The sequence below is a fragment of the Necator americanus genome, chromosome I (genome assembly GCF_031761385.1).
Source record: "Necator americanus strain Aroian chromosome I, whole genome shotgun sequence".
NCBI classification, from domain to species: Eukaryota; Metazoa; Nematoda; class Chromadorea; order Rhabditida; family Ancylostomatidae; genus Necator; species Necator americanus.
The window spans coordinates 26,030,187-26,053,092 of NC_087371.1; the positions used below are offsets into that span (position 1 = coordinate 26,030,187).

The 22,906-nt window shown below is 40.5% G+C and overlaps 4 protein-coding genes across 7 annotated transcripts in view; 1 reads left to right on the forward strand and 3 right to left on the reverse strand.

The window, feature by feature from the left end:
- Positions 1-9,755, reverse strand: part of RB195_006895 (uncharacterized protein) — a gene marked incomplete at both ends in the record, with an annotated part of 34,468 nt that extends 24,713 nt beyond the window's left edge. The window contains 25 exons of one of the 2 annotated variants that reach the window (XM_064180233.1): positions 36-125; positions 219-331; positions 392-545; positions 601-743; positions 797-914; positions 974-1,049; positions 1,118-1,218; positions 1,778-1,889; positions 1,942-2,063; positions 2,126-2,330; positions 3,599-3,729; positions 3,790-3,906; positions 3,961-4,199; positions 4,655-4,725; positions 4,926-5,039; positions 5,098-5,267; positions 5,324-5,416; positions 5,510-5,602; positions 5,660-5,775; positions 5,838-6,054; positions 6,136-6,295; positions 6,352-6,480; positions 6,570-6,703; positions 6,765-7,009; positions 9,638-9,755. In XM_064180233.1, the coding sequence (XP_064037121.1) occupies positions 36-125; positions 219-331; positions 392-545; positions 601-743; positions 797-914; positions 974-1,049; positions 1,118-1,218; positions 1,778-1,889; positions 1,942-2,063; positions 2,126-2,330; positions 3,599-3,729; positions 3,790-3,906; positions 3,961-4,199; positions 4,655-4,725; positions 4,926-5,039; positions 5,098-5,267; positions 5,324-5,416; positions 5,510-5,602; positions 5,660-5,775; positions 5,838-6,054; positions 6,136-6,295; positions 6,352-6,480; positions 6,570-6,703; positions 6,765-7,009; positions 9,638-9,755 (3,381 nt within the window). Of the gene's footprint in view, positions 1-35; positions 126-218; positions 335-391; positions 546-600; positions 744-796; positions 915-973; positions 1,050-1,117; positions 1,219-1,777; positions 1,890-1,941; positions 2,064-2,125; positions 2,331-3,598; positions 3,730-3,789; positions 3,907-3,960; positions 4,200-4,654; positions 4,726-4,925; positions 5,040-5,097; positions 5,268-5,323; positions 5,417-5,509; positions 5,603-5,659; positions 5,776-5,837; positions 6,055-6,135; positions 6,296-6,351; positions 6,481-6,569; positions 6,704-6,764; positions 7,010-9,637 lie in introns of both variants that reach the window. The other variant, XM_064180234.1, reaches the window with a different exon arrangement.
- Positions 9,756-9,865: 110 nt separating this feature from the next.
- Positions 9,866-12,780, reverse strand: RB195_006896 (uncharacterized protein; the record flags this gene model as incomplete). Of its 2 annotated transcripts, XM_064180236.1 has the most annotated exons (6): positions 9,970-10,042; positions 10,114-10,116; positions 10,186-10,204; positions 10,269-10,340; positions 12,564-12,634; positions 12,773-12,780. In XM_064180236.1, the coding sequence occupies 6 exons, from the start codon at positions 12,778-12,780 to the stop codon at positions 9,970-9,972; spliced, it is 246 nt and encodes an 81-aa protein (XP_064037124.1). The 2 variants fall into 2 exon arrangements, with proteins under 2 accessions (XP_064037123.1, XP_064037124.1); XM_064180235.1 differs by having other exon boundaries at positions 9,866-10,042; positions 10,114-10,340.
- Positions 12,781-12,882: 102 nt separating this feature from the next.
- On the forward strand, positions 12,883-19,079 carry RB195_006897 (uncharacterized protein; the record flags this gene model as incomplete). Of its 2 annotated transcripts, none has more annotated exons than XM_013453728.2 (5): positions 12,883-12,978; positions 13,057-13,159; positions 13,688-13,864; positions 18,131-18,501; positions 18,585-19,079. In XM_013453728.2, the coding sequence occupies 5 exons, from the start codon at positions 12,883-12,885 to the stop codon at positions 19,077-19,079; spliced, it is 1,242 nt and encodes a 413-aa protein (XP_013309182.2). The 2 variants fall into 2 exon arrangements, with proteins under 2 accessions (XP_013309182.2, XP_064037125.1); XM_064180237.1 differs by having other exon boundaries at positions 12,959-12,991.
- Positions 19,080-19,119: 40 nt separating this feature from the next.
- On the reverse strand, positions 19,120-19,897 carry RB195_006898 (uncharacterized protein; the record flags this gene model as incomplete). The annotated part of the gene is made up of 4 exons (XM_064180238.1): positions 19,120-19,228; positions 19,290-19,549; positions 19,615-19,731; positions 19,829-19,897. 4 exons carry the CDS (start codon positions 19,895-19,897, stop codon positions 19,120-19,122), a joined length of 555 nt encoding a protein of 184 aa, XP_064037126.1.
- Between the last annotated feature and the right edge of the window lie 3,009 nt (positions 19,898-22,906).

Below are 22,906 nucleotides of genomic sequence, written 5' to 3' on the forward strand. Positions count from 1 at the left end.
CTCAGAAAGTTTGGCTAACAGAAGTTATATCTTACCAAAAGTAAACTTTGTCCGCGCATGACATTCTCTTCCTCTGTTGAAACATCAATCCAAGAAGGCAAGTTTTCAGCACAGTGACGAAGCACCTGTGAATATTCACTATTCCTGAGCACTGACGTTACGATGGTTAATAAAAACAATAAGGGGAAATAAACGGAGAAAACACGACATGGGCATACCTCAATATGAGTTTCTGTATCAGCATACTTACAAATTATCATCAAAGCTTCATTAAACACGTCTTCACGTCGTGTGAGCGATGCAAGACTATCTTGACGGTCGCGTTTCTCACCTGCTGAATATGGAGTTAACTGAGCGTAATAATCTATGTATAGGAGTAGAAATAGTAGACCTTGCCGCCCAGCCCATGTTAGAGCAGTCTGAGCTAAACGGTCTGTTGACTGCACAACGATTGAATAAAAATCATGCAAATCGTCGACAAGTGATGGTCGCAGAATCGTTCCCACACTGTCACGCATCGCACAATGCATGACTTCTGCATCAACCTAAATGGAAACAGAAATGACACATCTATTTTAGGAGAAGATACGTACAACTCACGTAATCCTTTAAATGTTCAAGAATGGGAGCAAGGCTCAAAATGAGAGCACTAGGAGCTTGGGCACAGCGGAGCCAAGAGGGCAAGAACAGAAGACGACCAGCCAACAACGGACAAAGTTGTTTAGAAAGGTCAGAGGTAGGGTCTACAACAAAAGTATACCTCAATGAAATAGGCAAAAAATCTAAACATGCATACTTTTCTGAAGCATGTTAGACAGCACTTGTATGAAAGCAGGAGTGAGAACTGTGTATTCAGACGCAGAATCAACGGAAGCACATTTGTCGAGAGTGTCTCCCAAAGTAATGAAGTGATTCTAAAAACTCATGGTGCAAAAACAAAATGGTGTAAAAGCCCTTTCTTTGAGAAACATACCTCTATCCAAGACGAACGTACTTTATCACTAGACAAAACTGCTTCATAAAACGTTGAAAAGATGAGAACGAGTGGTCTAAAAGCATTGCTTTTAAACGAACAGCAACACTTTTTAAAAATCTATTCAAAGAAAGTAAATCTAACTTCTTTTCGAAATTCTGGACTGGTTGAACACTCGTGGCTCCAGCAAGAAGAGTTTCCGAAAGATAACAGAAACGAACCTCTGCGGCTTCTTCCACACCTAACTATAATGAGCACTGTGGAATGATCGACAAGCGGAAGGATAGCTAAGTCTAAGAAGGCGAAAACATGTGGGACAGAAAGCACAAATAAGTGTTGTCAACGAATAGAAGCCCCCGGTTTTGTTTACTAAATTACCAGGAACTTTTCACGAGTTTACCTCTCAAAAAGCAAGCGTTCATGAACCTCAAACAGTTCTGAATTGAGATCGAACATGTAGGTGCATCCCTGTAGGGATTTATCGACGCCATGCGTTTTATCCATGCTTTGTACATATTTATAATATTATATATAGTTCTCTTGTACTACGGAAGTAAACGTTAAGTCATGTTTCAGAGCGAGAACTTTTATGTAGCCATGTCAACTGTGTAATCTGTCGGCAAGCAAGAGAAAAAGATAACTGGTTCAGTTACTAAACAAAGCTAAACAAACAAATTTAAACAGCCGGCGAAAGTTACGACCTCAGACATATTTTAGAGTCGTAGCGTTTCAACAAGATTGTGATTCAGCTGATCTGATTTGAAAAGCGGACTAGAAGGTATACAAGTTTTAATAAGCACTAACCTTGTTGAGTTCTTGATCAGCGCGTTCTGCAATCTCTCGCGAATATTGCCCACTACTTGAAACTTTCACCATCCACTTCACCTGGGAAACATCCAAAGCGGTGGGTCCCGTTCTTAATATAAAAGCATACACTATTCGGCTTATGGAATAACAGATTTGAAAACCTCTTCTTCCAGTCTTCTTGTACTTCACGCAAAAGAAGCGTTGCAATTTCATGTCGGAGATGTTGATGAAGTAGGTATTCGTCTACGCTGCTTTTGCCTTCTTCGTTGATATCACTTTCACCCTGAACAGCTTTTCGTGCAAATTTTGAACGTTTCTTCCACTGAAGAGCTAAATATGAACAACCTTCAAAATCGATGACAGTTCACTTTTCCGAGGTGAGCGGTTGTCAGCTATTAGCTTCGTGAGGACTTCATCAGTGAGGGCTTGACGACATTGCTCTTCGAAGGATGGAAGTGACTCACAAAAAGCAGTGTTCCGAAATATTGACAACAAGCAATGAAGCCTATCAATGCCACCAACGGCGTCCCAGGAAATACATGCATCCTTCCTGAAGAAGAGGATTCTACTCAAAACGATGGACATAGAAAGAAATAACTGGGAAGTTCACAATGGTATCTATGGGCTGGATCTGGTGAGATGAAACTCGGCATGGATAAACAACATCGGCCCGAGCAGTGACCCACACATACCCTTCTACGTGTGGTGCAGAACTTTTGTTATGCCGGAAGAACTGCTTTATTATTTATTTGCTCTAAATTTGCTTTATTAACTTGTCTGAACTGCTCCATTATTTATACGTACATAATTGTGACAGATACCAATATCTACATAATATCATTATGTACGTATAAATAATGCATAAATATATGACGATTAGGGGAGATTCGTAGCAAACATAGGTACGATAAGGAGGAGCCAGACCCTCTTAAGGTGAAGGAAGTCTAGTTAATGGGGTACAGCGGAAGTGATCAGACCATCCTAGATTCCCTTCGCCGAGTCCTTCGAAAACCATCCAAGAGTGAAGGGCATCCTTTTGCAAATCACCCAAAACGTGGAGGGGTCCCTTATAAAACCGACCAAAAGTGAAGGGGGTCGGAGCACTGGTTCCGAATATCGCGTCTATGGTAGCAAATCAACAAGAGCCGTATTTGTCAGGAAAATTACTGTTTTTGCATTTACTTCTCGCATTTCATATCTATACACAGGCAAAGTCCTTTCAGTCAACACTAAATAAACCGTTAAAGAATGCTGATTTTCAGATCATCACCGCTCAGCAAGAGATTTCCATATTTTATTGGTCCCATTTTACCTTTGTAATAGATATCAAGAGGATAAATTTCTAGAAAAGTTCCAAGACCGATAACAGAATTCGTATCAGAAATTTCGACTTCACCCGCATGGATCTCAAATTTTGGTGTTGTTCCTTGCTAAGTCAGAAATTCTTATCTGGAAATTAGCAAGAACAGCGAATTTTAGACCAAAGGAGACATGAACTAGTCACACGAATGGCTACCGTACATAGGATTCCAAAAACACCAGGTGAATACTTATGGAGACCGTGGCGAACTGCAGAGATTTATGGCGGTAGCGAGGATCCTTACACGATCCCAACCGCTACGCTCCACCGCGCCGCTTCGAGCATAGTCGCTTATCCGTCGTCCGTGCTTCATGTCGATTTGACCCAACTATACTACATTCTTACTGAGCGAAGAATTGCTTTGATATTGATGCGTATGCGGTTTCCCGACAAGTACTTTACGAAATCGAAATGACGCTTTCAGAGGTTTGGCTAGGAAAATATTCTGAAACACCTACGCTTCGTGTACGTCAATGTTATGCAGAAGAGTTGTGAAGCTTTCGAAGAGAGCAGCACCAAGACTGTTTCCTGTCGACTCGATTATTAGAACGGCCAAAATGAAGCTTTGTAGGTACGGCTGCCAGTTACCCTGGAAATTTTTGCTATGACTCCTCCAATGTGTTGCATCACATGAGCCCAGAATGCCCACCTCACTAAGTAGTTCGATAAATAGTCGCACCGCACGGTCTGCTAACTTTGATATATTATCAGGTTGCACAAACCTTTTAATCAAGACATCCATTCCTGGATGATGCTTGTTGAAAGCCTAGGCTTGCAATTTTTCATAGTAGAATATGATAGAAAGAAATGTACAGAATACCTGAAGATCTCGCTGTCCTTGATCAGAGGTCAAACGTGGAAGATGACGGAGAACGAAGAGAAGCATGGTCAAATCGAGATTTTCTTCTAGTAAATGTTCGTAGCTGAGCAAAGAATATGTGCCAGACAGAAAACCTTGAGACGGGTGTCGAAGAGAGAACTTGGCCAGGGAATGCATCAGCACACCCCACTCACTTTCTGTTTTGCCCAACATCTTCATATCTAGCGACCATTCGGAGTCTGACAAAATTTTTTTTTCATTATAAACAATACTTGTATTGGGAAAACGTTCTGATGCAAATACCATTACTACTTAGATGAAAATAACATAAAAATAACAAGTTTTTGATGAAAACGCTTAAGATATGCTACTGCACAAAATCATGATTCAAATGCATTAACTGTAGAGTATAGAACTATAGAGTATAGATAGAATCGGAAACAGATCGAGATCGAAGCCGAAAACAACTGGATTGGGTAGGGTTACTGTTTAGGTGAAAGTAGAGAACGAAGTGCTAACCATGAAACAGAAAACAATAAAGAAAAAAGAATAAAGATTAGCATCAGTTAGCGACATTTTTAACGTCTAACTACATTGGCTTTGAAGAAAAGCGTATGCTTGCTTTTATAATTCGCAATGTCTATGTGATAATCCCCATTCTATATATGAAGTCTTGAAAAAGTTTTGCACTCACCTAGTTTTCGGTGCACCAATGTGAGCAAGAGCGATATTACACCATCCACGAGAACCACTGGAGAATTCTCACTAAAAGGAGAAGATAATTGGGTGTATATGAGTAAATGTGAGCAGACAGATCAGGGAAGATGCTTTACAAGGGACGGCAACGAAACAACGCATGGATTTTCCATACACTTCAATATCGAAATTATGAGCACCACAATTTTGCGTGAATCGTGAGAAGTTTACATTGGGACTTCTGTAATGACTTCCACAAGTCAACTTACTCAGACAGGAAGGTTTCTAGTACCGTCACGATTCGTTTTGAATATTCCAAAGCATGCTGTTTTGTTAATGACTGTGAGAATTCTTCCAGCACCGAACACTCCTCCCTACATAACCTATATGAAAAAATCATTTAATCGTGAAAGAGACTGCGAGAATGAAGAAACCACTAACCTCTCAGTGGTCTTCGTTCTATCCGCTTTTCGAAATTTCTCCAGTGTGTGTTTGAAAACGGCGGCGACTAGCTGAGATCTAGCGCTTCTACTGCTTCCGGAAATTATAGTTCGCAACAGAGTAGCCTTTTGAGAGCCTTCATTGACAAGGGCTTTCTCGAGTAGTCGACTCTAGAGATTCTAGAGTTTCTTTCTAACAACCATATCAAAGGAAAACAGACACATACTTGCAGATCTGCCCGAATTAGACCGCGACTAGATAGTGAAATGTAAGCATCCTTAAGATAACCGACAATGTCAGCGTTGGAAATATTTTGGACCTAAAATATGCTGGTAATATGAGCACCATAACTGCAAAGTATAACTATATGATTGCAATAACAAACGTCTGACTATTAAAAAAACTGTCTTGCCTTTTTGAAAACGCTACAAATGCTTGAAGTACACTGCGAAAGATCTCTGACGGTAGAGATCATACGAAAAACAAACTCTATTCGTCTAGTTATCTGTAAGAACACTGGTTATTATGAATGCAGGTTATCGAAACAGGTGTTGGATCGAACCTCCACTATCTCAGATACGATTTGCGAGTGAACAGCAGACTGTTGATCTAACATAGCAGGAACTTGTTCAAGAATGCATTCCAACCAATTTTCACCCACAGTTTCGTCGTGGAGAGCTGTAGTATCGCATGTCACAACACTGTATGCATACAGAATATGAAAGTTTGTGACTACATACAATCTTCAGGAGAAGCTATCGGAACTGATTTTGCAGTAGTTGCTGCTTCTTTTGCTCGATTTTCCATTTGTTCCTCTAACATAGTCAACAACACATCCACAGCGGTCCACAACGACAACGACAGCTTGCTAGATTTAGTAGAGGTGAAGTCAATCCAAACAGAGAGCGTCTCGACAGCCTTAGTTACCCGCATTAACTGAGTGGGGTTTTTCGAGGCCTGTAAATGTACTCTTTCTTAGCTAAAAAAGGCACAAACCTAAGAAAAGTAAAGTTTAAGTGAGTAAATTGAAGAACGCACCATTTCCAGTAGTCTAGCTACACAATTGAATATATGCCCCAATGTCGCCGTGTTACCGGATAAAAACGGGGCAAATAATCGAATCACGTTCTCCAGGAGGGAACAACTCAAATCTAGATCTACAGCAGCAGAAGACGTGGATGAACTACTAGTGATTGCACTGCAAGGAGAAAGTCTAAAAATGTTGGCTTCTGGACAAATTATGCCGAACTCAACCTATTGACACAAGCTAAGGCAGCAGCCGTGAATGGAATTGGAAGATGCGAATAGTGTGATCCGAGAGTGACCCAATCAGTTTCCAATATTGTTTGAATTTTATCGGCATTTTGAAAGACAGTACCGTCTCTAAAAACGTTATTCGAGAACAAAAAACAAGAAATCATACAAACATCATAAAAGAAAGCGAGTTGTTGAAAGTAGTCTTACAAACGCACATAGATAAGTTTTGGTCAGCAGAGAACTGATCCACACATTGAGCAAGACTATCCGAAGACCACAGTAAATTCAGTGTGCGGTTGAGCATTCCACTACCCAACAAAGCTGCTCTGTTACTCCGCAGCAAGAGACTCTTTAAAGTTGCGCATAGAAAAAAGCACAGAATGAGTTTTTGAATGGAAACAAAAACTCACTTCTGCATTGTTACTTTCAGAAGAAGCACTCGCTGCATTGGATTCGGTTGGTGCCTTCCATGTTTTCATATTTGCTGCCACCATGCAGCGATCTACGAACTCAGGTGACATTCGCCGGTTTTCTGCCAGGCAACACAGAATTTCAGCGTATTCCTGTGAGCTGAATGATTCCACTGGGACTACAGAGAGCTTCTCGATTAACTGACGACACACAGACGCATACTGGGCAGCATCGTTAAGTGAGCCTGAAACAATAGGGCCATTAGTTCCACACATTCAACAGTTTCCATTTCAGACTCCTTGTGCCCAAAATGAATAACTCAAAGTATGAACAACATAATGAGGCTTCAGGCTCGCAGCAGAACTACGATGGTCTCATGGAAAACCGCTGCGGAGAGATCGCACCTCTCTACTGACATTTTTAGTTTGGTGAATTGCAACTATAGAGACTAGCGCAGTACATTAAAATCTACGTTTTGAACATACCTTCAAACTTGGGCTGAAATGGAAACCTTTCTTACTCCCACATAGATTTGTTCCAAAATGTTCAGAAACCAAACGGTTCAAAAAATGTTGAATTACTCTTTAAAAAAGAAATGATGGCACCTAGTGCACCTCTAATCCCTTCTTTTTCTAGTGGTACCATAGCTCGCAGCCGCTATTATATGACATTACTAGTAGTTACAACTTGTAATTCGGACTATTCGTCTGAACAACCATGGTCCTGGCAGTACTTACGAAATAGACCACGACCTAAAAAATTGATCAGGAAACTGACGCTCAAAAGGTGAAAAAATGTAGAAAAGTCCTTGAAGAAGATATTCGCTAAGCCCTTCCATCGACTTTTCACCGGCATGAAACATATTTCATTGACAACACCATATAAAGGTTGCCATAACCTTGAAAAAATCAGATGGAAATATCCACTTGAGAGATTTGGCGTTAGTCGCTAAGGAGAAGAATTCTCAACTGTATCTGAGATAGTCCTGACAGCTTGATTTGTTAGCAAAGTAAAATCATATAAATTACAGACCCAATAATCCAAATTCCTAATTTCAAACAAAATATCGATGACAAAGCACAGTTCGCACACTATGCACAGTGTTGGTAGCATCCCAATTCTCAGAATGATGGGCGAACGACACAATTAATTTTTTATAGTTATTTTTCTGACTAAATCTGAATTGACAGCACTCACTTATAGCAGCCATTTTGGAAGCACTGGCGCAATACTTCCGTAAAATTCGAAATGCATATAATTGATGACTCGTAGTGATTTAAAGATTTTTTTGTCAACTCCTTAATTTGTTTGCGCAGTAAATTCACAGTGATCAGAGATCAAACCGTTCATGCAAGTGAGGATAACGCAAGCTTTCGCAGATTTTCTAAGCAAATGACTTCATACAAACTGAACCTCTGTGATAATAAAAAATTCAAATGAAACATGCTGGAAAAATTCAGAATCGGTTTGTCACTAGTCAACGTTCAGAGACAATGAAACAAGATAAGTCAATTATCGATCGTTGTCATTGGACGTCAGGGTTTTGCTAGATGGGGGAATAACACAAAATATAACGAAAAAGTAACTGAACCTATCACAAAACATCACGACAGCTGGTGAGCACTTGAACACTTGATGTTTGAAGTGAAATTCGGGAGAAAATGTAATTTGTTTGGTTGTCGCATCGGTTAAGACCTTTGTTTCAGTACCCCAGACACTATCCAACAAATCAAAGATGCTTGAAGTAGGGTAAATGTTAGAAGCAAATCTTATGCTACTAAAAAGAATACGTTTGAGTTTGTGAGGCAAGATGTTCATTTCTTCTCCTATGGGAGAACACTGCACAGCGGGAAACATGCATCGAAATGTTTTCAAAAGTCTTTTTAAGACATTTGCTTTTCGAACTTATAGAGCTGTCACAACGAAACAGACAAAAGGTCGAAAATTGGAAAAAATAGGAAACAAAAAATCGAGAATGCACTGCAAGAATTTGCCTTCGTGCTAGCTGTCGTTATTCAACAATTTACAACATAAGAATATCGCCAAAACACTTGGAGCACTAAGTACAAGAGTTTCAGCATGGACACCGAGCCCTCCTAATCCTCATTGGCCTCGCTAGAATATTTTTCCCGGAATGCTGGAAACGTGAAAATTCGACCTTTTCGCAAGTGTTAAAAGTACAAAGAATGTTAACAATCTTGGCTCTTGCTTTACGTACATTATCGACGGTTATTTTTCAGCTATCTGGAGGCTAAATGAGAATTATTCCTCAGGAGAATTGAATCAATGCTATACTTATCCTCTGTCATTACTACTATTACTATTACTCTTAGTGATAAAATTCTTCATGGCATGCCCTGGAAGCCGGGTACTTACAAGCAAGGCAAAAATCGGAATCTGATGGGACTATGGTGAAGTGAAGCGAAAGATGGTGCAAGAAAGGGTCCTCACTCGATGCCAACTGCTGCGCCTCAGCGCACCGCTTCGAGCGCAGCCGCTTACCCACTGCACTGAGATTCATTTCGTTTGGACCCCACCATACCAGCCCTGCGGGTGGAAAAATGGCCTATAACGAAAAATTCGAGAACGAGTAATGACTTTGACTTAATCGGCGGGCTGTTTCGAGAACGAGTAATATTTTTAAAAACACTCCTTTTATTAGCTGAAGTCTCCTTAAGCATCGAAAGAGTTTCTAAATTTATCTCCCATATCCTAACTTGGACAGATTCTAAAATGTTCAAATCAGGTGGTTCCACAGAATTTGAGCGAAAAAATTCGCCCCAAAATAGCATAGCAATTAAATAAACGAAAAGTTCCCGAAATAAACCAAATAATACCACCGGTGAGTGTTAAATTGCTAGTAAATACTCACATGTAGCATCACCGCAAACCTCTGATAAAAGTACTACCAGTTTACAGGGAGGACATTCCTCCAAGAGTTGATCAGAAATCCAAGCGAGCAGACCACTAGATATCCTTTTTTCTATCATGCTCTGGAAAGAACGCGCTTACTACGTGAACTCAAATATAGTACGAGTACAATGTAGCGGCGGTCAGCAAAAACCATTATGTTGAATTGTACAGGACGCAAGGCGAATATTTAATTCAATTTCGATAACAACAACAAAGAAGCATCAACAAGGATATTATTCACAAGACGTTCGAAAGAAACTGTGGGCGGACGACTCATGCACGTGTTATGAGTCAGAGACTGAGAACTCGATTGACTGTGATCATTTCCAACAGTGAGACTGAATCCTTCATAAGCAAATGTCCTCTGTAATAATGTAATGTAATATTGTGTATTGGTTTGGACCGTAAGGCAGCATGAAATGATTCTTTGCTCACCCGCTTTGATGACCGTAAAAGGGACCCCAAAGGTTGTTCGTACTGGTCCAACTCGTTGTTGACCGCATTAACTATTCTCTTCCGCAACAAACTGGTAACACACATTATTTTGTCATAAGCACCGCAATTGCAGAATGCTGGGGACAGCTCATCACCTATGCAGAACTCCATGTCCTCTTCGCTACTGCGACTTCCCATATCTTCGGAGGGCGGAGGTGGTGTCATGTCTGAAAAGTTAAGAAAATTACATCGAACACTTAAAAAAACACTTAATTAAAGTATAAACGTAAAGTTTGGGGAAGGTGGATAAAGGGTATAGATGTACAAAAAAGAGTATCCGAATAACTTTATATTTCAACAAACATGGGTTGAAGACATAGGTCAAATGACATGAAGCAAGGTGCAGTTACGCAAGCGGCTGCGGTCGATGCAGTGCGGTCTAGCGTAGCGGTTAGGATTGAGTGGTGTTCACCACGAATGCTATCTTTTCGATCACAGAGGGTTTCGCTTTGTTTTTTTTTTTTTTTTTTTAAATTTAAAATTTTTTATTTTTTTCAAAAAAGAAATCCCATTTTTTTTTAAAAAAAAAAAAAAAAAAAGTGGTTTTAAAAATTATTTTTTTTATTTTTTAAAAAAAAAAAAGAAAACAGACGCAAAAAGGAGTGACCGATGCAATTTTTCCGGACACTTACTAGCACCGCCCATGCAGTTCACGATGTTTCCACCTCGATTTCAGCTCTTGTTTCTACCGCACTGCTTCGAGCGCAGGAGCTTACGTGTACCGAAATGTACCGTGCTCCACATCGTTTTGACCCGACTATAGAGAAGTACGAAAGGTAGCAGAGGTTTTTTTTTTTTTTTGATAATTTCTACTTACACAATCACATTTGTTGTGAGCAATAAAGATAAAACCTAACGAACGAGAATCAGAATTAAGTGTAAGTTATCGAAGAACAAACAGTTCTTGACTTTGATGGATCATAATTAAAATCTCGATACACTTAATCGATGTGAATCAAACTCTTCAATTGAAAACTCAACATAGACGCAGAATATTAATAAATATGGGCCATAAGGCCTATTGAAAAGTTTTTTATCGTTCACTTCCTCAACTATTGCGCAAATTTAAAAATTCGTTGCTCCATCACTGGAAGAAAATACCAAAGTAAAGAGTAGGATGCCCGGAGTTTATAAATCTCCCTAAAATGCACCTCGCGTTCGACTTCAACTCACAATGGTTCAAGTTTAATTCAGCTCATCGGCTGTGCAGCCTACGGAATAGATTGCTGGCCAGCCGATGTACCAAGCTCAGGGCTTTTATCCTCCTATACAAATCGAATAACTATTAATCGACACTGGATGGATGTAAGACTCGTTTCGGTTTCGAACCTTAGACCGTGCAGTTGCAGCCGAACTTCTTATCGACTGCTCATTTCCATCGATGATGATATGATGAATACAAAAATGGGGAAGAAAAGATGGACAAATTCCTCGCAAGTTCTTCCTTTATCTGACATGAGAACGTATAAGGCTATCCCAGAACACGAAAGGTAAACGTAGCACATATAATGTGATCATGTCTGAAGATCCATTGAGCAAAGGACATTCAGCTGTTCAACAGGGTCAATATATTGAAACAGAAAGCGAGTAGCTATTCTATTAGGAAGAACGGAGCAAAACATTTGCTGAAACGCATCCGAGAAAATGACGCGCTCCTTCTCAACGTGAGAAAATATATGGTACAGAAAAATTTACTTTTACTAACATATTGCATTAGGTGACTTAAGGAAGACATTCAAGGAAATTTTCCTCATATTGGGATTATGCACACGTCATTTTGTCGGACGTGTTTCCGAAGGCTTCAAATGCGAATTTTTGGCAATGAGTACCTGATGTTTTAAATTACTGGATTTGTAGGAGTTGCGCACTTTAACCGCAACACTAGTAAAACAGGCTAGCGCTTCCGCCTACTGCGGGAGAGATTGCAACATCGAAAATTTCGCGGATGCTGCCTTCCCAACACCAGCTGTTACGAGGCTTAAACGTAACCTTGGGGTTTTCCCAACAGGTTGAAAAAGGGCGTGAGAGCAGAGGGAGTGATAAGAAGAAGAAAAAAAAGCTATATTTGCTTCCCAGATAGCGATCCAGACCAGAACCATGGGTTTTGTTTGCGAGAGTCCCACTGATTAGATATGGTCAAGTCTTCTTGGTTAGTGATGGTGCTATTTAAATGCTATATCTCTTATTACCTTGTAAAACACACCAGCATCACATACACGAACCAACACAGTAACGGCTCAAACGCGAACGTCCGCAATGAAATGCTTACAGGGTAGGAACTTCAAAGCGAAAAGCCGACAACCACGCAAGCCGCAACTATCCATAAGCTTAAACTAGCGCACGTGCCTACAAACGTTCTGTAAAGTAAAGAAAACATATTTCGCACTGACCTCTACTCACTGACTCAAAACTGTCCCTATGAATCTCGATCTTGTTGGTATCGACGAAGACTGAGGAAGTTCTGAATAGTTGTGTAGCAACAACAGACAGTTCTGGATAAATCACTGTATAGTTGAGATTCCACGTAGAACATCAAGTTAAAACAGTATACTAATTACAACACCACTAAGAATAAGCGATGTCAAGTCAGGAACCTTACCTTTGCATCCAAAGTTCTTCTGCTTCACCACACCACTTGGCTTCCTGAGGTCACCCTAATATTTCCTAGTTCCGGGAACACAAACGTCTTCTTCTTTGGTTTGGAAAACAATGAAGAATTCCGAAGCCCTCTCTCAACTGATGTTTCAGCTTACAGCGATCAGCTGTCGTGCTACGATTCTGGAGAATGCACCGTATACTTATCCGGTCAGGACCAGGGGTGCGTATCAGATACTCAGTGGTATGGAAGCGAAATCATGTATTGTTTCAGATCACTCTTTTTAGATTGTGTTCTTCCTAATTTTGCTTGGATTTGGCGTTGATTTGATGTTGGTAAAAGATCGGGTTATGTCTGAAGAAGATTTGAGCATCTTTGTTCCCTTCAAATGTGTGTTGTGTTGCTAAGTTGGTCCGAGGAAACCTTTGCTCAATTTCAATAATTGTTTTCTTTGATTGAGCCGGACACGAGGTTATTACAATCCTTTATTCGTGGCTAACTTTGTTCAATTGTTGTGTTGATGATCGTCAGTGTTTTCTACTTAGAAGAAGTCATGAACTTCTCTTTATTGGGTAGATCAACGTAGGAACTTCATTTTTGTGGTTCTGAGCAACAGTCTCCTCCGCGGCGCTCTTATTATCTGAAAGATAAATCATTCTTTTTTCTCTTAATAACTTTAGCTTACATGCCGGAGATCCTCTTAGACTAATGCTTTGGTCCTAGGCCCCCGACTGTGTAGTTATTTATTTTCACAAATGAGAGCCCAACTACATTTTACCTTTGTTTTTTTTTTGTTGTTTTGGACGGATTGTCCATTCAATTTTTACTGTTTCATGCACTACAGACTTTGGCGTTCATCGAACGAAACGCATGTCATCAGTGTTATCATTTTTACATTCTTCATCACTAGTCTTGAAGGTAATATGGCGGCTCGTCCGCTTGTAACTGTGTACAACGAGAAGTATGAGGCAACGGAGACACAGCTTAAACTCCCGTCGGTCTACCGTGCTCCTATCAGACCCGACGTTGTGAGCTTCATTCACGACCAGATGTTCCGCAACAAACGTCAAGCTCATGCTGTCTCGACTGCTGCTGGTGAGTTACGTTTCGGAACGTAGTCTTTTTTCTATGTCCTCGTATTTTTCTTTTCGGTTTTCACCGCTTTTAATGTTGCATTGCCACCTTTTCTCTTTGGAATATCTTTCATTTTAATGCTCTTACACGACTAAAATACTCTTCTCCGACAGATCTGTCCCAAGATTATTGTTCTGAACTTAGTCTTTTAACTTTTTGTCTTTCTTTTAGGTATGATAACTTGTTTTCACCATAGGCAGTGTCATCGAATGATTCTTTAAAAAGTGTTTCCTAGTTCAGTAAATATTTCAGTCTGTAAGTAGAGGAACAAGAAACATTTCTCCGTTTTGAGTTCTAAGCTCTGTGTGCAGGTGTAAATGTTCTTTCACATTTCTTCACGGGTCTTCTTTCTCTCTTCCTTTCTGTGTTTTCTCCACGACTGATCACTTCCAAATAAATGAGGTCGGGAGAAAACAATACAAGCCGACAAAGCACAATAGAGGCACAGATTTTGCTACGGCGGCTGCGTCGCAGTGCGTCTTAAGAGCAGGAATGGTTTATGTGTCTGCCTGTATTGTGAACGATCTGGAAATGTTGCGCATATAATCTTCTGGTTCTTCTCCAATCAGTTATGTCATAATGTGCAGAGTCTACGCACGTTGTTGGTTTCTTGACTGCTTTCAAAAAGCAAAAGGATTTAGTTTGTTTCAGAGCCTTTTAATCACAGATTGTTTGCAGATATCGTTCTTCTCGATTTCTTCTTTTCTAACAGTCGCTAACACTTTCAGCCCATATGATACCAATAAATCAGTCCTCTTGTGAACTAGGAAAAACTACTAAGGCAAAACTACTGGAGCGGTGCCTGCTCATTACGTGATAGAACGCCTCTGAAACAAAATGAATCTGTTTTTAAGCAGTCAACAAACCAGTAAGCTGTGCAAAACGTGCACATTACGGCATATCTGATTAAAGAAGGATGAGGGAAACGACATGCACAACATGTTCAGGTTGTTCGCAGTAAATTCCTGCACAAACCAGTCTAGCTCTGACGGGATGTCGCGCTCTGGCGTCACATCGCGACAAAATCTGCGCCTCTACTGTGTATAGTGGTTGGAGGTCATCATCTATAGTCGGGTCAAAACTACATGGAGCACGGTGCAGTTGCGTAAGTGGCTGCGCTTGAAGCGGAGTGGTGGAGGTAGGACCATCGCGAGCTGCAGCATCGAAGCGTGCTAGCAAGGGTCCCGCCACGATCCCAACCGCTACGCTTCGAGCGTAGCCGCTTACGCAACTGCATCGTGGTTCATGTCGTTTTGACTCTACTACACTAGGGTTACTCGGGGCGTTCAATGGACATCGTAGCTTCTCTGTCCCTCAGAATTAAAGTGCGTATCTCACTAATTTTTTTTAAATATCATCTTTAAAGTTTCGGTATTTCATACATAATAGGCTTTAGTGAACGCTTGACCCAGGATATTCAACATAGGAGATGTAGTGAAGAGTTTATCTAGCTTGCTCTTTACATTTCCTTCTCGTCCCTGTTACAACACAGGCGATAGAAGCACGATTGGGAAGACAAAGGAGGAAAAATTATGCAACGAAAGCGGACTGAATGGCTTTCCGAACTGAGCAAATATTCTACTAGATCTACATTTTTCACTAACACTTCGAATATCGTAATCCGCAACGTCTCTGTCGTCTTTTGATTCATACAAGGCATTTTATAACATAAAGACCACTTTCCATTCAGTTTTTGCATTTTTCAGTGATTTTTCTTCCGAGATATTTCTTCAAAAGGAGGAATTTCAATTCACAGCAATTACCAACATTTTTCTTATGGACTATGTTGATGTGTTTATTGTATGACGTTGTCATTATTAAACGCAAATATTAACGACGTTACGAGCAAGGTTGCATTAGGATACTTTTCGATTATTTATGTTTGCTTTCCTTTGCGTTCGCCCATTTTTCGAAATGAGTTCACAGCAGTAGATGCACAGTAATTAATTGGACTAAGTGAATGATTGCGGCTTCACAGGCTGGGGATTGATTGATGGGAATTGTTTTAGGAAAAAAACTTGAAATGTCAAAGCTATAACAGTACTGTACTCATAGAAGAATAATCCCGCACATTTTTTCTAGATTTTGTGTGATGTGAATAATACGAAAAAGTGAAGAGAAATTATATCGTTATCAAGATACAGTTTTTTCCCTATGTCGGATATGTGATAAAATCCACTCCCTGACGTATTGAAGCTTCATTCCGTTTTCATTGCCTAGCCATCTGAACTAGCAGGTAATTGGCTCTACGAAAATGGGTCATGTTGAATGCAAACCTTTCGTTTTCCTTTGACGTATGCCCTTTAATATATTCCACATATTTTTCTTCTCGTAGTAGCTATGTCATTCCGAAGAGTTGAGCAAATGAAATTTTTTACCCCATCTTCCAGAGAAGCTTGATATAGTATGGAGTGTTTAATTATTCTCCGCATCTGAAACGTCAAAAGTGCTCAAGTAGAATACGACATGTGTTTTGTTAGCTAGGGTCCAGCTGGGTTTTTTTTTTTCTGAAGCGAAATGAAGTGGACAACTACTTTTACTAATACCAGCATATATCGTTCTCAGATTGTAACACAACTTACGTACTCGGGTCTTAAGACCCTTTCAATGGACTATAAACAAGAATGCTAAAGTCGCGTGATTGAACGTTCTCCATTATGATTACTAGACCTGAAGGAACTTGAAGGCGTGTGTATTACTGGCGTAGACGCATGTATTTGTTTTCAAGAACTAATAATAAAGTAGTAATAAGTAATAAAACTGCAGGAGAAGATATTCATGAAGATAAGTAGCTGACACGTAAAGAGAAAAGGTAATCTCATTTTCTAACTTCCAAGTAATTCAAGAAAATTCTTTCCAACATTTTATTTTTCTCTTAGTGTATATCCAAATAATCGAAGAAGTGATTACTAACTTTTGAGGCATTCTCTTGAAACAGTGCAAGCTCGTTTTCAATATTATAGCATGCTTCTCAGGCTTTATTCATTCACTATCGTAGTAAATGTTTTTTATGCTGGGCTTCTTTCTTTTGCTATAGCTTTTTCCTGTGCTTCATTTTTCTCGAATTGAATTGTGGGTAGATAAAGTTACAGAATTAATTTGAAGGAGCGGGACTAGAAATTAATTTGACATGTTCGATTTGTTAAGTCTAGGACGTGAAATGCAAATGAGAATGTAAAAGAAACTTTTTTAACTGGAACCTGTTAAGAAAAGTACAGTGAATGGATAACATCAAACCTTTCTTAACCAAGTGCAGTAATGGTTGTCCTTCATAATTGTTTAGCCCCATTTTTGGCTTCCTTTTCAGGAAAGTGGTCGATTGTTGATTTGTATAAAGAGTTTGATTTTGGCTGATTTCGATAGGCCGAGAGAGTGAACAATCAACAATGGGGGTGCACACCTACTATTTTTTTTTTAAATTTAAACGAACTGACATGTCGTAATTGTTGGGTGCTTCCTTGAACTGGAACTGTCCGTGAGTCAAAATAGATCTTACGTGTCTTGGTTTCTGGGGATTAGTTTTGGGAGTAATGAGTTTCAAGTTCTATGTAGGTGCTCATAAATGCTTTCTTTTTAGTCCTGACATTGAACCGTCTATGTCGGCGGCTCACTGCATATTGATGAAAAGGAGTTATGAAGCTGCCCCTGCACTACTAAAAATAGGGATTTTTCGTTGTTATTGGTATTGCTCGTTCTTAACTGTTCAAAGGAGGAACATTAAAAAAATTGTCTTCAAAAAAATGGATCTGTCTCACTAGTTTCTCCATCTCTTGATATTTCTACATTGACATTCATCAGTGCCTTGAATGATGCCGCAGTACTTGTGGTTCTCTGTAGCTGTCGGTCAAATCCCGACATTTCGCTCCCTTAAGTATCAATCACTGGCTTATTTCTGAATTTTTTCTTCAAGAAACCATTCCTCCCAGATCGTGTCTGGTTCTTTCATAACAAACTGTCCTTTTCTGTTGTTGATTATTGATTCTATTCATCTTTGATGACAAACCAGTGACTAATACCTGGGCTTTTAAACAGGTTTCGTCCAACGTGGTTGCTGCAATTTTTTCTCCGAAGAGGGAGAGATTGCGAAGGAGAGAGCAAAATGATTTCGAAAATAGAACTATTGGATTGAGATTAAGTGATTAGAAAGATATTCCAGAGAAAATTTATATATGCTAAAAGGCTAGCGGAACCACCGATTTATCCACAATGATTGTTTTTTTTTTTCAGGAAAGCAGCATTCCGCTGAGTCGTGGGGTACTGGGCGTGCTGTTGCTCGTATCCCTCGCGTACGTGGAGGTGGTACTCATCGCTCCGGTCAGGGAGCTTTCGGTAACATGTGTCGTGGAGGACACATGTTCGCTCCGTTGAAGGTCTTCCGGAGGTGGCACCGTCGTGTCAACATCGCCCAGAAACGCTATGCTATCTGTTCAGCTATAGCTGCATCTGGTGTTCCAGCTCTTGTACAGGCTCGCGGGCACGTCATTGATAAAGTCGCTGAGATTCCACTTGTTGTCAGCGACAAGATCGAATCATTCCGCAAAACCAAAGAAGCCGTGACTTTCCTCCGTCGTTCGCATCTGTGGGCTGATATTGAAAAGGTGAATGGTTTAAGTTGAACACTTCATTTCATCTGTAAAACTTTCTGGGTTTAATTGACTATTCACAAAATTCTAATCTTTAGGTCTATGCCTCAAAGCGTACACGCGCTGGAACTGGAAAGATGAGAAACAAGCTACACAAGAGGAAACTGGGCCCTGTTCTAATTTATGGCCAGGATGCAGACTGCGCACGAGCTTTCCGCAACATCCCCGGTGTTGATGTCCTTTGCGTGGAGCGCTTAAATCTTCTAAAGCTTGCTCCAGGAGGTCATCTTGGACGTCTCATCATTTGGACAGAATCAGCGTTTAAGAAGCTCGACGCCATCTATGGAACTCTCAAGGCAAACTCATCTGAGCAGAAGAAGGGCTGGTCTATTCCTCTCAATAAGCTGACCAACGCCGACCTTTCCAGACTTATTCGTTCAGAAGAGATTGTCAGAGCTGTACGACCAGTCAAAAAGAATGTTAAGACCGTGAAGGTGCACAGAAACCCTCTGAAGAAGCACAACCTCATGGACAAGTTGAACCCCTTCGCTGCCACTCTTCGTGCGGCTGCAAAAAAGACTGCTAAACAGTGATTTGTTTTTGTTGATAAACTGTTGTTATTTGATATTTTATTCAAGACAGTTCATTATAGAAATCACTTTGTAAGACCTTTGGAAGTGAAATTTGCCTCCTTTGCCTCTGTTGGCGACTCTCAACACGAGGATAATCAATTTCATCCAGTCTAAACAAACATAAATTTAAGTGGGGTTGAAGGAATGAAATCGATGTGAACGGGCACTCACGTTGACTGTTGTTCAAGCTTCCGCACATTCGAACTAGTATTTCTTATTGTTGCATCAATCCTACTCAGAATATCCATTACGCTTTCTTGCGCAGATCCCTCGTTTCTTTCTGGGACTATCTGTGCTTTGCTAGTTAAACTTTGCCGCTCAGTTCCACTACATTGCTTGTAGCTACCACACTCTATCGGGATACGGATGGATGTTTTTAAGTGTAAAGCATCCATTGACCAAAGTTTATTTGCTCTCACGATCGACGAAATCTAAATATTACAGGATTATGTGATAGCAAAATTTAACTGTCAGTTGTAACGAGAGTGAATCTTACTGTGCAATCATTTTTCAGAGCTATTCCTTGCAAGGTATCGTTTGGTTGCACGGTGTATGTAATGTACTTTTTAGGGACTGTATCAACAGGAGGCTGCGTAGTCCCATATCGGCGAACCTGAAAGGTTGAATATAAAACAGATATGATCAATTCTGCTAAGCACAGCGAAAGAAATTGACAACAATAACTGTACAATAATGTATCAAATATTTGCCTTATTGTAGCCGCAAAGGAAAGTGTGTTCGTCTGGTTGACTGACGCTTGGAGCGTAATAATAGTTCATCCTGTTCCATTGTGAATTTTGATCCAGGGCGTACTTTCCTCTCGTTTTTGCAGCTGTGGAGAGAACAAGGAAGAAGTGACAGGTTTACTTGATTTGGTCGTCTCTCGCTGTAATTGTTGGCATTGACCAAATCCAATGATGGGCGACGCAAGAAAAAATCGGGAATATTGAAGTTGTGAGACTAAAGAAGATTGCACCTCGTAAAACACAGTAGCATATGAATCATATCAAGAAGTGAGCGAGAGATGTTGAGCAGAGTATCGATTGGTGTGAGGTCACTGCCAGCCGATAGATCAAGTCAATGTTGTTATCACAAATAAGTCTGAATCAATTTATCGTCCAATGAGGGATGAAAGAATTGGGGGCAGTCGATTAAAGACATCACCCATAAATCTGAGGTGGTGGAGAAGAGGGTGATTCCGTCCATTTCTTCCTAATTGCCGTAAAAACGGCCCAGAAGATGCGGCGCGTGCACAAAGCTGACGCGCTCCAGTCGAACTCGTTCTAGAAAATAGCACCCCGGAACGCTCGAAGCCGCATCTTCCGGGCCGTATTTTTTACAACAACTAGGAAGGAATCGACAGAATCACTCTCTTCCCCATGATCTACGACTCCGCACAGGCATAACCCACCTGAAACTCGCACCACCCCAGATCCTCCGTGAGGTGATGCCTTTAAGGGCAGAAGAATTTGTGCCTGCGAGGAGGATGATGGCAAGGAAGAGCAAGTATATCCTAGACCCACTGTGAACATTAAGCTCCGCCAGTCCCAGTAAAGTCGTAAGCAGTGTTTCTAATGCAATAACACGGCGAATTTTGCTTCTAAGAGAGCAAAAGGAAAACATAATAGTGATGTCGTAAGTACTGGGAATTGGAATTCATGAAGATTGAAGAAGAGATACCGGAATATTTCTAGAAGTACTAGAAAGTAAATTAAAGGTTGATTGTTGAAGAAGCAAAACAAAAGAGTGCTGTGTTATCCTCTCAATTCATTAAAAATGGCAATTACAATCTGAAATAAGTGTTTGGCTTGGCCCTATGGTTTTTGCATCTTGAGAAAGTTTCACACAACGTTTCCAAATAGCGTCATTAAAAATGGAATCCGTGAGCAAATTCCCAGGCACTAATAATTCAAGACATTTCATAGTTCGTGCCACCCAAATACAGAGGTAGCCATCATTTAACGTTCCATTCCCATTACTCTTCCCATCATCTTCTACTTGTCACTTAACGAGCAATAGCTTAATACATCTCCATATACAACAAGAAAAACTTAAAAAAAACGGCGTCCGTTCCAATGAGATAGATTGGAGCGCGCCGTTGCAACACCTGAAGTTCAACTGATCACCGAGCAAAAGCTGTTTTCGTCGACTCTACTTCTTGCAAAGGGTTTCTTAACTGTATTGTATTTATTTAATGGGTCTGTAGGAAGTTGAAAGGATATTTTTTTACGAACTTCTCAGTTCCTAACGTTCTGGTGACATAACCAAAATTGTATTGCTTCTTAATCGTTGCGATAAAGGAGTACGGCGTTCTCGGGAATTTCCGATGTTATAGTAGGGTCAGCAAGAAGCAGGTGCAGTTGCCTAAGCGGTTGCGCATGAAGTGGTGCGGTGGAGCGTAGCGGTTAGGATCGAGTGAGTACCCCTGCTACCACCGTTCATTGCTGCTGTTCACGATGGTCCCACCTTAATTCCTACCGCTATCTCCAATGCGCCGCGTAGCGCAGCCGCTTACGCAGCTGCACCCTGCTTCGTGTCATTTTTATCCGATTGTACATCTCCTCGAGTGGTAGTTAGAATTCGTGTCTAGCAAGCAGCTAGCAAGCATTATAGTTAAAACCCGAAACATCCACAAATTCAGAAAACAAATGAATCAGCAATCCCACCTGTATCTACTTTATCCGATCAAATGCAGCATGAATCCGACGTGGAATGGTCTTCTCATGGGAAGCTTCTATACGGGATCGTAGATTGCGGAAAACCAAATAGTTCTCATCTCTCCGTGATCGTCGTAAGAAACGGCATGGAGATCGCTTTAGTTCCTACGAGATGCGTTAGAACACATCCCTATGTATTCGTTCCGTCCTATAGGCTGGTGAAGAGACCTTAGTAATCCTCGAAGGGTCGCTCGTTGATGAGGCGCGTGCGGAAGGGTGGGGGGTTACAGTGCAAAAAAAAACGGCTGCTTCCGGGCAGTTCTTTGCAACGACTACGTAGAGATGAGCGGAACTACCTGGTTTTCCGCAATCTACGACCCTTATAGAAGTTTTCCGAGGGGAATGCATACCGCGTCAGATTTTTCGTGCCTGCCTCGTAGGCTGCCTTTAAGCGGTTCTAGTCGTAAAGAGTTGTATGGTTGGTTAGACTGATCAGTGCGTTGTTCTATGTGCTTTCTATAGGGATTCTTTGAAGTTTTCACCATGATACTTGCGAACTGTTCTGAAAACTCTAATAGCGAATTGAACCGAACATCGATAAATTCCACAATCGCTGCCTTTGAAAGAAAAGTGGTCGTTAATGGGTGAGTTCTTATTCTTATTTCTTTTCTTATTTTTATTACGCGCAGCATTTCTAATCGTTTCTAATCGTCCAAGACGTACCAGTACGAAATGTGATGAATGCAGTGATCTCTTGTTTGCTTTCAAGTAGTGCACAAAAACTAGAAGTGAGATGTTGCTTCAATTTCTAGTTTAGAGGCAGTTACATACAAATTGAAAAGAAAGGTTTCTTAGGACGCAACACATTACTTGAAGTAAGAAAGTGATGAATTAATGAGCCATTAAGAGGTTAAATGTGGTGAAAAAATACACTAGACTACAAATGCATCTAATGTACATGCATAATTTGAAGCATGTACTCGATGTCTAACTCTCTAATGTAGTACCGCAGAAAGTTTTTAAAAAAGTGCTAGATAACAAATACTAAATGGAAAGCAGTGCAGTACAATGATCGATAGAAGAAAAGCTCATGAAGGAAAATATGCATAAGTATACATAGCATAACCTTTA